At 39.7% G+C, this 14,609-nt stretch overlaps 1 protein-coding gene across 2 annotated transcripts in view; it reads right to left on the reverse strand.

The window, feature by feature from the left end:
* The window catches only part of LOC114436018 (integrin alpha-5-like), a 35,617-nt gene extending 29,668 nt beyond the window's left edge, over positions 1-5,949 (reverse strand). For both annotated transcript variants that reach the window (XM_028406055.1, XM_028406054.1), the window contains exon 1: positions 5,578-5,949. In XM_028406055.1, the coding sequence (XP_028261856.1) occupies positions 5,578-5,777 (200 nt within the window). In that variant the 5' untranslated portion in view covers positions 5,778-5,949. The remainder of the gene's footprint in view (positions 1-5,577) is intronic.
* Positions 5,950-14,609: the final 8,660 nt, after the last annotated feature.

Here is a 14,609-nt window from a genome sequence, read left to right on the forward strand (position 1 = left end):
GATTTGACTTAATGTCATATGTTTAAAGGTGTTCCGAAAAATAACTAAAATGGTGTATAGTATAGTCAAGTCAAGTCAATTTTATTTATATAGCGCTTTTTCCGATCAGAATTGTCTCAAAGTGCTTCACAGAGACCCAGATCCTGAACCCGCTTAATAGCAACAGTGGCAAGAAAAAAACTCCCTTTTAACAGGAAGAAACCTTGAACAGGTGCCGGCTCATAAGAAAAACCTTCCTGCTGACAAGTCAGCCGGGTAGAGGAGGAGAAGAAGAGGGACACAGGAGAGGATGAGGAGCAGTACAGAAGCAGAAAGATAGATTGGGAGCCAGTGTCTGGTTTTACCTACATATGCCTTGCATTTGTCAAAACACAAGGCACATGCAAAACTGTCTTGCTAGCAAGTTAAATGAGAACAACATCACTGCTCAGTCTGTTAAAGCAGGTTGGTAATACTGGAAAGCTTGCAAGATGTTAAACAGAGTGGAGACAAGACCTCAGCATTAGCATTTCCTAGGTACGGACCACCTAAAAAAGTCAACAAGGCTGAGCTTAAACATTGCAATGTGTTATAGCCAGAATAATGCACAGCAAGCGTGAAATACATGTAGTGATCAAGAACAACAACAACCCATCAGTGTATTCTGGTCCACTAGGTATGTAGCAAGATTTTAGCAGCTACACACAAATCACCTCTATGTGCTATGTCATAGCATAAAGATCATTTCAAGGATTATAACAAATAATTTCTATTTAATACAGATACCAATACTAGCACTAAGAGCAATGAGATGGTTATTCGCCAAGCTTAGCATAATGACTTGAGGCAGGGGTAAACGTCTACAAACAACCAGAAGAGCAAGAAATGTTATACCCAGTGCATGACTGTGCTTTCACAGATATAGTATCATCATTGCATTACATTCCCATAAAACTGTAACAACAGCGTCTATGAGATATGCCATGAAATGATCTTGATAAAGTATAGTTATTGTCACTCTTCCCTTTACAATTCCACCTTCCCATTAAGCTAGCTATAAATGCAGTTTGAAGCCACTGACTGTATAACATGAGGACAATGTATTTCTGCCTCTGTTCATTGTACAAAAGTGAAGCCATAAACCATTTCTAGGAAAAAAGTATTTGAGGAGTACTTTTAGTTTTTAGTTGGGTCCATGTTCCATCTACTAACAGGGTGAACGAGGTGGGGTTCATAAGGTATGCTGCAGCCAGGCACAAAGGGACAATCGAGATGATTTGGCTCCACTTTTGTGAAACTATTATGGCATCTATGTTTACAGATTCTGTCTTAAGGATTTCGTCATCTCCAAGAACAAATGTGAGGACACAAAGAGCCATCCATCTGCATGTCCTCAATAAACCACAGTCTGGAAATGAATGAGAGACAGTATTTAAGCAAAACACAAAAATGCACCTAAGTCTTATTAACAACATTAACATGCTTTGAAGGCATTCAGAAAGCAGCCCTGCTATAAAGGCCTGACCCAGAGGAAATGGTACTTAACTTAACACGGTGGTGACTGATGACATTAGCAGAGATCAGACGCACCGCCCCCCCCCCAAAAAAATTTCTGGAGAGCAAAACACTAATACCTACATGTCTGGAGAGGCTATCCTTTTACAACCATTCACTCCACTTCCTAGCAGTAAAGCTACCAGAGTGCAGTGTGATCTCTGCATGTGTGGAGCCATAACATATGACTCAATTAAAAGCACTAGTAGTGAAAACATAATAGCCTCCTCACTTAGCAACATGATGATGTGTATCAGTGGGTTGATGAATCAGGATTCCTTTCATTGAACTTACGTTCAACAAGAACATCTGCAAACAGCGCAGAGGCACCAGAGGCACGATGAGGTCAAAGACTGTGTGCAGTTACATAGCCGCATAATTTAGTCATGGCCTAATGACTGTACTAACTCATTTTAACTGTTCATAACCTACACAAAACTTATCTTCGACATGTTTTAGGGTGCAAAAAAGTTCATTATATTCATTCAAAAACACAATACAGACACTGACAGAGAGTTTATAGTCTGTGTAACCCAGTTCAGGTTTCACAAGATCTTATCAGGCCTGTTATAATAAACAGGATATGATGCTTATATGAGCTACACCCTGACCCAAATATCTGCTTTATTTTGTTAACATGTAAATATACTCATTAAACTGACACATATGTGGGTGGCCTGCCATCATCGGACACTTAATTAGGGTTTCCCTTTCTGTTGAGATCATGAGAGAATCTTTGTGGGAGTAAGTGGCTTAGCTTAATAAAATCTGCAATGTTGGCTTATCTTATTACAGTCCTGTTCTGTACATCTGCAGCTCTGGTGACAGATAAGGACTGCAGTTACATGGTACTTCTGGTGTCCTTCAATGCAGAGCTCACAGAGAGGTTGGTAAACATGAGAAGTTCACTGACATCAGGTCACAGTGTTTCTATAGTAACCCCCTTTTTTTATTATATACTATTTCTAAGCTAGATATATGACAAAATAAACACCGCTAACATGTAGACCACTTAACAAGTCTATCAACCATTCACACTCATACATACAGCTCTTTAGAGTCCCCAGTTAACCTTTGGTATGTGGGGGAAGCTGAGTACCCAGAGAAAATGGGGAGAACGTGCAAACCCCAGGCAGATTCGAACCAGGAGCTTTCTTGCTATGAGGTGACAGTGCTAACCACGGCATCACCTTGCTGCCTGTAAAGTGCTAGTCAGGTCTGCAAATAAATACAATAAATTGCATTTACAATAATTTTTTTCCTGTTGCTAAAAGTATATACTGGCTGCTCCCATGTACAGTCTGTACTGTATATTACTTGGATGCAGCTTACTGTTGGTCAAAGTGAAAGAGACCTTGTAGAACTGACAAATGTAAGAAAAACCTAAAACGTCTGTTTTTGTCCACAAAATACCTCTGCCCCTTATTACAAGCCCAGTTAATGTGCTGAAAGCTCTTCAGTTTTGATTATATCAAATATTTCCAACTTAGGTTTTCTCCACATCAGCATACATGTTTCTGCAGTCCAAACGCTAAACCACATGTCCACAATCCAAAGCGTCTCATTATTTACTGTACCAACGTACACAGATGCATCATTATTCACCCACAGCACCTGATGCAAGGAGGCACACATGAGATGCTTGGACATTGAGAACAGAGATGGCATGCAGAGCCACGGGAGCAGCTTTTTACAAGGCTCCCTACAGACAAACAGTGCAGTGATTGTCAAAAACCCATGACAACCAGCCAACACACTCCGATCATCAGCAAGAAAATTCAAGAACGCATCCATTTCCTGTTTACACACTGCAAAACAACAGGCAGAAAATTCACATGGAGATGTTCAGTGACAATTGTGTGCTGTGGATACACATGAAAAAATGAATGGGTGATATTGTTCACCGTAAACAAAACAGGAGGACGCAAGTGGACCTTTGTCTATAAATCAGCATAATTACTCAATAACATGACCTCTAACCGCAGACAGCTTAGTTATGAAAACTGATATAATCTTAACCAATTTCCTCACAGGAAAGTATCTACAATCATTAAAGCAATATATTTTTCTCTGTGAGCCCCTGTGGATGTTAGTGAGGGAAACATGAGATGTGCAGTTGAGAAGGTGAAACTAGCATAAATATCAAAATGGTTTAACAATAAACAGCAACAAGCAGGTTGTTTCTGTCAGTTAGCTTGTTAGTCAGGCAACACAAGGTTTGCTGTGATATCTTCTAACATCACTGTCATCAAGTGGCCGGAAAAATTATGAGTGTTCCACAGCCTGAAAGAAAAATACTAAGCATACAGCAGACATTCACTCATTTACTCTGGTAACAGGTGACACCATCAAAAGTGAGGTTGGAGGAAGCATTCAAGTTTGTTAATTGATCAGCTGGCTACATAACAGTTTGCTTTGCCCACTGTGGCAAGAACGGGAAATTTTCATGTGTGCTAACACTAGCAACAATTAGCCGCCCTGTGAGTACAAAAGGGTATACAACAGTAAAAAAAACAAAAAAAAACAAGCATGAACTTGGCAACTTTGTAGTGTTTATTGATTCAATGTTTTCATGCATATATCTAAACAAAAAATCTACAGTTCTTCAGATGGCCACTAGAGGGCGGCTCCAAAAATCCCCAACGTTAACATGTTGGCAGCCTAGTACACAAAAAATCTCCTCAATAACTGTAAGTCAAACTTGTAGAAGCTTTTTTTTTTAAGTAGCCGAGTCTTTAACTTCTGTCAACTGATACTGTTGTCACACGATTTAAAGCTCAGGGAAAATGTGTATTGTTAGCTGCAGTTAACTTTCCCCATTAAAAAATGTCCCATACTAAGCCAAAAGTTAGTGAATCCTTTCAATATCACAATATGAATCAGAGTGCATGAAGGTTTGCTAGGTTACTACACTGAAATACAATACAAGCCATAGAGCCTTCCAACACACACACTTAGCTTTCTATAAGCCATAAGGCTCTGAGTGATGACAGGGCTGCATGTAGTTGGACTATTACTGGCAGATCCTGAGTCAGTGAACTGTAATATATTAGGATACTAGTTAGTAATATCATAAACACATTGGTTCCTACACAGTTTTGAACCGATTCCAATTAATACCACATGGTACTGCTTGTGTCACATATCTGCAAACTATAAATGTATATAACTATATATGTATAAATGTTGTATCTAGTTATACCTAATAGTTTTTTTTTAAATTTAGGTCTATGTTGTACACATTGAGGCTTTGTCTTTTAGAGCTACTGTCTCCATTTGGATTAGGAGCTCCTGGGAAACAGGAAACTTTTACATCCAGATGGTTTGAAGTGTTGAAGCTCTGCATATTTATTTTTGAAAAAAAAATCTGATGAATAGCTCGTGACTCACTCGCTCAGATGGAACTTGTATGGTCTGACTGCAGCATCATCAGCTATGGGTCAGACACTTCACACCTCATTCATACCTGAGCTACTTTTAGATATAGTGGCTGTGTGTGTGTAGGCGTGATCTGTACTTCAGTGATCTGAGGCCAGCCAAAACAGGTGATGGTTGTATCTGTAGAGAACGAAGTTTGATCTTTGACTTCATCTCACTCAGCAGTTCTTCATCTGTCAATAAGAAAACAGTGGGAACCCCCTACTGTCCCTTCAGAATAAGATTAGCATTTTTCTTACTTTGCTGTAGGTTAACCCTCCCCTCCTCTTTCTATCACACACACAGGCGTGTATCTGTTTCCAATCATATGGGCAGGAATCCAGTGTGTGTGTGTGTGTGTGTGCGTGCGTGCGTGTAGAAGAAAAGGAGATGTGTGTGTGTGTGTGTGTGTGTATGAATGACATGAGTCTTGTTTCAACATTTGCATCACACACACACATTAATATGTTGTAAAGATGCATAAGAGAAATACATAACTACGGTAGCCACAAAGGACATAAAAGTTCATGTGTTTTTTTTAATCTGTAAAATAAACGGTAAACTTCCCCTCAGTGAGTTGGACGTTCACACATTTCAACTGTATGATGTTGCTTGCTTGATCTTTACCTGTGCGAGTTATTGAAGAATTCCACCGAATAACCGAAGTAACTCCCGCGCGGTCCCGTGAAAACGACGCGCTTCTCCGTGTCCAAGTTAAAAGCTGCGCAGAGCTGAATCAGAAGCACCACCGCTGGTACAGCCAGCGCGGCGCGGCTACAGCGTTTCCCCCACGACCGGGTTGGTGAAAGTCCAGGAACGGTGCCCATCTTTTCTGTTGCGCGTCTCTTCTTTCATTGAATAGCCGCGGCGCAAAACGCATCATCCGTGCTGTTCCTCTGTGCGCGACGCTTTGGGGTTGTGATCATAAAGTGGTGTCCTGAATAATCCCTTTCAGCCCAAATAGGTCCAATGATCCAGACTGAATGCAGAAATGTGAAGACTGACAGAGAGTGAGAGAGGGAAAGTCTGTAACCTCATTTGGGGTGGAGCTTTAAATATTAGCAGACAGTCTAGTCCTCAAAGAGGGAAAAACGCAGTTTAAAAAAATCAGTTGAGGCTGATGTATTTTAATGTCAAATGACATATTAGTACCATTATATCATAGCATGATGTTTAAGGATTATCATTGCAGTTTGTTATGGTTTTACTCTACATAAGCCTCTAAATGGCAAAGGTTTTATTGGATCAACATGGAACTGTCATTATTTTTAAATAATATTAAGTCTTGTTTAATAGAGCAAATAAAAATGGATTTGCCCAAAGACTAGAAGAATGTTATGGCTCACCAGAAGTGGTGGAACATGCGCTGCTAAAAAAGGTTGAAACCTTCCCTAACGGACTAACAACCTAACTAACCATGAAGTTGAGAGAGTTAGGTGATACCCTTCAAGAGCAAGAAGGTGCAAAAGATGGAGGAGACCTGCCAGGTTGGTCATATTTGGATCTAGCTTGATGAGTTAATCCCATTGTGGAGAAACTGCCTTACAGTTTGCAGGAGAAATGGGTTGCAATGCCCTGTGCTTGTCACGGATGAGAGCAGGTTCACACTGAGCACATGTGACAGACGTGTGACAGAGTCTGGAGAGGCCGTGGAGAACGTTCTGCTGCCTGCCACATCCTCCAGCATGATCATGATCATCTAGCTCTGAACTGATGCTCATTGTGAGGACAGAATACACCTGAAGCATACAGTAGGTACAGAAAGTATTCAGACCCCCTTAAATTTTTCACACTTTGTTATATTGCAGCCATTTGCTAAAATCATTTAAGTTCATTTTTCCTCATTAATGTACACACAGCACCCCATATTGACAGAAAAGAAAAAGATGCTCAATTGGGTTTAAGTCAGGGCTCTGGCTGGGCCCTTCAAGAAAAGTCAAGGAGTTGTTGTGAAGCCACTCCTTCGTTATCTTAGCTGTGTGCTTAGGGTCATATTGGAAGGTAAACCTTCAGTCCAGTCTGAGGTCCTTAGCACTGTGGAGAAGGTTTTCATTCAGGATATCCCTGTACTTGGCCGCATTCATCTTTCCCTCAATTGCAACCAGTCGTCCTGTCCCTGCAGCTGAAAAACACCCCCTCAACATGATGCTGCCACCACCGTAAAGAAGAACCCATCTTTAGGTTCGTCTTTACATCTCTTACCAAGGCCCTTCTTCCCCAATAGCTCAGTTTGGCCGGACGGCCAGCTCTAGGAAGGGTTTTGGTCATCCCAGACCGGACGGCCTTTTAAGAAGTGCAGCAGAACATTTTTTGTGACCTTGGCCAGATCTGTGCCATAATTCTGTCTCTGAGCTCTTCAGACAGTTCCTTTGACCTCATGATCCTCATTGGCTCTAACCATTGACAGTAAAAACTCTAACATGCACTGTGAGCTGTAAGGTCTTGTATAGACAGGTGTGTGTCTTTCCTAATCAAGTCCAATCAGTATCATCAAACACAGCTGGACTCAAATGAAGGTGTAGAACCATCTGAAGGATGATCAGAAGAAATGGACGCACCTGAGTTCAATGTATGAGTGTCACAGCGAAGGCTCTGAATACTTAGCACCATGTGATATTTCACTTTTTCTTTTTTAATAAATCTGCAAAGATGTCCACAATTATGTGTTTTTCTGTCAATATGGGGTGCTGTGTGTATATTAATGAGGGAAAAAATGAACTTGATTTTAGCAAATAGATGCAATATAACAAAGAGTGAAAAAATAAGGGGGTCTGAATACTTTCCATACCCACTGTAAATTTCTTCTAGTGAAGAACTACCTCCAGGAAAGCAAAGTGAACATTATTGACTGAACTGCACAAAGCCCTGACTTTAACTGAAAATCTGTCGAGTGTACTAAAGACCAGGGTCCATGACAGAAGAATTGTTCTGCAAATATTGCAAATAGCCATCAAACTCGTTTAAACTCCTGAGCATAATTGCTACGGTAAGCAGCTGTGTTCCATTCAGGCGAGACAGTTCCAGTGTTTCGGTGCTGGCACAGTGTAAAGAAGTGTATGTAGCGTTTCCACCTTTTTGGCTTAGTTACAGATAATACACTGGCACCGTGTCATCACCTTTTGGTCACCTTGCACTTGAGTTTAGCTCTAGAATCCTCAAACAATGGAAAAAATGCTGTATATCTCAAAGAAGAGTTGGTGACAGTAATAGTAACTTAGAATCCTAACTGTAACGTTAGAGGGGTATTACCACTAACACAGAACAGGTTGTCTTCTGGAAGAGTATATATTAATCTTGTTTAATCTTGTTTCTGGTAAATATTTGGCTGCTAATTGCTCCACTATGTTCACTAGCTAGTGGCTAACTGCCTGCTGTTTCGTCAGTGGGTTTTGAAGCCCCCCTCCCCCAAAAAAACAGCTGCTGCAAAACATTATGAGAGCCGAAAGCAGTTAGCAGTCATGTAAAGCCAAACAGAGATTCTTTATCCAAAATTATCAAGTTCTTGTAAACAGTATCATCGCCATAAAGATGCACTATACATTCAGGTGGTGTTGTCACATTGGTTTCAGCAAATATAACCATCTGCATATGAAAAATACAAAGATAAGGCCTTCTTTCATCTTCGTTGTTGCTGTTTCTCAACCAATTGCAGCACTTGTTCATTGAAGTACGGGTAAACTTCCTGGGTACGTTACTCGACAGAAAGTTATGGCTTTCCTCAGATATACTCTACATGTCAAGACAGTTCAGTGTGACTAAACTGGGAAAGCCCACAAACGTCCATCTTCTGCTCTGTCTCTCATCACTTAACTTCATGCCATCAGGCAGGCAAGCATACAGTATGTGGTTATTTGTAGGTCTCTTCATCGTGTGTGTGTTTAAGGAAATGGGGCCCCAGATTTAAAAAACAGTGAGTCACAATGCGTTACCTGCCAAAGGCAACAGGACTTGGACAAAGAACGTTTTCAGTCCGTAAAAACACATTTTAACATGGCACAGAGGAAATAAACTCTCACTGCCTTGCAGCAACTGATAGTACATTGCAGGCACAAGTCAATGCCAACCGGATGTGGTACTGCACTAGGTACTGCTTGTTACTTTATCCAACAGTTATCGTCAACATGTCTAAAAAGCATAAACACAGGAGAGAAGATGCTGAATAAATTTATTCTTTACCAGACTTGTGTCTATTTAATGCTGCCTGTCTGCCTATCAAACTGCAATAGATGCAGTGTTTCACAGTTGTTTCGTCGTTGTGGGCTGCCAACGGCACACCCCACCTCCCCAAGAAGGTCAAGTCCATTTTATTTCATTTTCTATATAGTGCCAGATCATTTAAGGTTACCTTTAATACTAAACACGCCTACCTTGTTCTATATAAACTAATTATCCCTATGTTATTTATCTTATTTGCACGGTGGTATGTTATTTCTGTCTATACATGGTCACATGTTTACAATACACACACACAGAGACATGTGCGCACATACAGGTGAGCACACTCCCACCAACGGATAGAGAGCTTGTGTGGTTTTGTTTTGCTCATGACATGCCGAAGAAAAGCTTGTTGTAGACTAGGGTCAAACCATGGTCTTTTCCTGAACATAACCCACTTCTTCTAATACTAAACTTCTTTGAAGAAAAGTGAGCATTACCTCTGCTAAGGCTAATTGCATATAAATTGCATGCAAGCATTTACATTGGCTCACAAAGGCATTGTTTTCCTTTGCCTAGGTTAAAATGTTCAAAGCTGTACAATTTACTGCATTGTAAAGCATAATATGTGCATAAAGACACCTCTTAGATCATATCTTGTGTCGATGCATTCACTTGTTCCTGGGAAACGTCAACGCCAGGACTTTGTTTTATGAATTCAAATTAATCCTCCAGGCAAAAAAAAGCACTTATTACATTAAGAAATCCTAAAAGAATCAGAAACAATAGTGTTCATACATTTAGGTTTGTGATGTTTAAAGCTGTACTAATAATATGTTTACATTAAGAAAACAACAACACACACAGCTTTTTAAGGAAAACAAATCTCATAAACCTAATGTATGCTACTCATTGACCATCAATGACTAGACAGTGTTAGCAAGTAGCTAATTTGCCAGGGTACAAAAAGGTAAAAACACTACATTCTTTAGTCTTGTCTGGAGACCAAAACAGATACAAAATGATTACATGAATTTGCCTTTATTGGCTATATTTTAACCACAACCTGAGGCCACTTAGAGGGTGTAGGTTTATTTACAAATCCATGGCTACAACAAACAACTCCAAGGTATTCCTGAGTTCAATCAACTACCAAACACATAATATATCCATAGCTGATTAAGTCCTTAAACACAAGTTGTCACACTTTTACACAGGTAAAACTGACAGCATTCCATGAGCACCACACTGCTTTCTCTATTACAACTGGTTACCTTATGGCACTATTACTGCCCTAAAAGTTCCTATACTATAGTGCAATGCAAATAAGAATATCATCTTAACCCAGGTAAAAATATCAATTGCCATATAACTGTAAATACAAAGACAGTCAAGCATACCTTATAAGGTATCAAAATAAATATATTAATTGGCTGTTATGTTGCTAATATGTTCACTTTTTAAGGTGACATCTTAATGTTATATCATAATGCAGTCATAAGTATGTTTACAAAAACACTAAAACAAGATAATAATGTCAGCTTTGGCATCTTTCTCCTAAAATTTCTCTTTTTTTTTTGCATTCACTATGTAGTAAACTTTTGACCGTCTCTTCCTGTCGTATGTCTCAACATCCTGAAATATGTCCAACTACAGTAGCCAAACACTGTTCAAAACTCCAGCTCCTTTTTTGACTTATTAGATACAAATACTTTTTTTGTTTCTGAATCAAGCATCAGTGTATGTGCATGGATACACCTCAGAGGAAGCTTCCACTTTTGATGGTGTGAATGACATCCCCCCTAGATGGATGGATGTTTGTGCAGTATTGGCTGATTTACTTCACAAGTAAACACTGGCCAGACTATTATCACATCAAAGAAAAACAATCAGATTCTATTAAAAAAAGTGCTGATAGGAAGCGATATGGACAGTCAGATATGAGGACTGTTTTAAAAGAAGAAAAAGGCTAAAAGGAAATTTTACTGATTTGGCTCAATACAGTGGAAAAAGTACAAGGAGCAAGCTGAATCTGCAAAAGCTCAAAACCTGCTGTGATAGTTACATCTGCAGGCTAATTGGAAAGGCCTGAGAATAGAAACACTGTTTTTTGCCACTATTTTACTTTGTGACTGCTTGTAAAGTTTAAAGATTTTTTTCCACTGGTCAACTTGCCAGCCATGTGGGGGATATTACTTATATCTTTTCACAACCAAAACTACCAGCCTTCCCCCACATTTCACCCACTGTCTGCATTATGTCAGAGGAGAGGTGATAAGAGACATAACACACACCTACTAGGACTGTCTGCATGTTGTCTTGAGCTCTAAAATATGGTGGAAATAACATTCACACTTACCTCAACATACACACATGCATGCACACAGCCACCTCCACACCCAGGAAGACACATAATTACCACAATTATAAAAACAACATGGCTGCTAATGTGACAGGCACATATTTTCAAAACCTGCTACAAGAGGATCACACTTTGACAGGACCATGTAACTGTTTCTTCTGCAACAATTAAGACTTAAAGTGTGGTCATATGTTATAAAAGACAAAAATGCAATAAAAAAATCATGTAGCTGTATCTCCTGTTGATCTAACTTTTTGGGCAGTTCATAGGATTTGTTGGTATATTGGTGTAAGTACTGCACACTAGGTTTTTGCTTATGTGTTATAGACTTGTTGGTAGTTGCACCGTTAGCATTAGAGCCAAAATAGCTAGATTAAATAATTATGTGGGAAATAAGGAGCCTACAAGAGTAATGAGGGTTAATTTTTTTAAACAACTAAGGCAACTTGTTGGCCCTCTTGTGGTCGAAAAACTGTGGTGCAAGATTAAGCATCATCCTCAGGGCTAAGAAATGAAACCCACGAAGAAGTGTCAACAACTGCAGTGACCGCCCACCTCAGCATCCCACGCAGAAACTGAAGTAACAGACTGTAGCGTCCCTCAGTTTAATCACGATCAAAATGGGGTCTTTTAGTTACGGGCATGTGTCTGTACATCCACGCCACCAACAACACAACTGAATAAACAAAAAGAAAAAACACAAGAGTATAAACCAATGTAAAACATTCTCACAGAGAATAATTACTAAACGTATTTCTTAGATATAAAAATAACCTTTCCCATTAATCTTACAAGTTATACCTTAATAGGCCTGTCACCTTACTGATATGTAAAGTAAGCTAGAATGTTAGCATATATCACCATAACAAGCGTAACGTAAACAAACAGATAACTTGCAGCTAATGACCGCGTTACCTCAAGGGAAGGTAGATATAAAACTTCAAGCCTTATAACACTTAAACAAAATATTAGAAAACTCTTTATACATCCAAATTTTCACTTACATACCAGCAACATCCCCCGCTCCGAAGGGAATATTTGGAGCGCAGCTAATAATGAACCTACCCCCTGCAGTGACTAAAGACATTAGTTCCGCTTGAAAAATTAGGCAGATTATTATCATGTAAATTAACAAACCAACAAGCGAAATGTTCTATAATTAAAATGATATTATTTTCTCATTTATAAATATTGTAATTATTAAAGAGTTTGTCCATTTGCATTTACAGCCCATGGGTGTAATTTATCACCACAGTACACTAGTGAAGAAGGTGGGTAGGTGAAGTTAGCTGCAAATGGGAAAAGTTACCATTGCTACAAATGTTTATTATTATGAAAGGGGAAAACTATAATCTTGAGCAAACCTGCACTAGGAAGCGTGCCAAAACGTACAATAGAGTGACTCAAAATAAAAGAGGAAAAATCTTTTAACATAGGATATGAACCTGGACTCTCCTGGGTGAAAGTCTAGAATTATTTCCACCATCCACCCACCCTGCTGTGCCACTGAGCAGCACTCTCACTCACTCACGACGTTTGAGGATGTATTTTAGCATGGCAGAGCCTGACCTTTGACCTCTGCCTGACCTTATGTGTCTGTGAAAAAAGAAGAATACTGTTGCAGGAAGAAACTGATTAAAGGTTTCCTCACCACATTTCCACAGACAGCAACTTGTTCACTCATGGTCTGTCATATGAATGGTTCAGAAAGCCAATGATTGAGTTGCTTGTCTATTTCATTCAGCAAGTAGATGTGTGTGTGATGTTGAAAAGAAACCCTAAACTTCTGCTGACGTATTCTGAGAATCAGAAGTTTATGGGCAGGCTCTTATTTCCATCAACCCTAATCCAGAATGAATTGCTGGTGAGGAATGTAACCAAGCAGTGGTTGAAACTTAATATCTCCTTGGGGAATCTTATCCAAGTTTATCTATCATCTGCCTTGTCAACACAACACCACTACTTAATGGACCCACGCCTGTACAGCAGTTAGGCCGAGTAACCTACCTGCCTTTCCCCCAGAGGAGCCGCAAGGAAAATCTCACCGCAAACAAGCAGAGCAGCACGAGGCCGGTGGAAAAAGGAACAGGCCTCTCAGATATTGAGGATTGAGAAAAAGACAAGTAACAAGGCATTGTATTCATATTGAAGAACAGCCCAGAGACCTGCACTGTAAATATAAGTTTAAAACATTAACCTCTCAGTAACTGAGGAGCTCTATTAATAACAGAAGTAGGACCTGTATCTGCAAAGCAGACCTGGGAGTGCGGTGGCCCTGTGAATGTCCTCATTTGTCAGTTTGTGTTTCAACCTTTCTGGCAGTCTTCCAATCACTGGCAATGTTTTACTGTGACAAAAAGACAGAAAGAACCTATAAAAGCAGAGTGTTCTTAAGGAAGTTAAGGGATGGAGCATGCTCAGAAAGGAAATACAACATAATACTTCATTATCCTGTGTTTGATATGAAGTACCAAGGAAATTAACTGGAAAAAACAGGCCTACACCCACCTGAAAGGGCTTCTGGGAAGAGTTATTATAGTGTGGTAAATATCTCAGCAGGGAAATGTTTTTGTTTATTTACATCGTCAATAACTACAGCTGTAAATTAGATGCTGTGTTAACAGGTCCTAAAATTTGTCTAATCCAAGTCTAGGCAGGCTATGTAATGAGTCCCTGTGTAACTTCATTTAACAGGTCTAATCTTGAGAGCCAGCCATCCTTGTCAGTCAGTGTACTACTTTTATCCAACTGGTATGCAGACATAAAGACTGATAAAACCATTTCAAACTATTTGGAGTTCAACGTTCTACTGTGAGAAAGATTGTTCACAAGTGGAAACATTCAAGACAGCTGTCAATCTTCACAGGAGTGGTATCCCAGCTAATTCAGCCTAAGATCAGAGGAATACACAAAAACCCAAGAGCTACATGACAGAGGCTACAGACCTCACTGAGCATGCTGTGTGTTAATGTGACAGCACAATTAGAAGAAGACTGAACAAGTACAGTTTGTTTGAAGGGTTACCCTGTCTAAAAAGCACATGGAAGCAGGACTGAGGTTCAGTAAACTGCATCTGAACAAAGAACAACACTTGTGGAACAATGTCCTGTGGACAGATGAGACCAAAGTGGAGTTGTTTGGG

This window comes from Parambassis ranga, chromosome 5 (genome assembly GCF_900634625.1).
Source record: "Parambassis ranga chromosome 5, fParRan2.1, whole genome shotgun sequence".
Classification (NCBI taxonomy): Eukaryota; Metazoa; Chordata; class Actinopteri; family Ambassidae; genus Parambassis; species Parambassis ranga.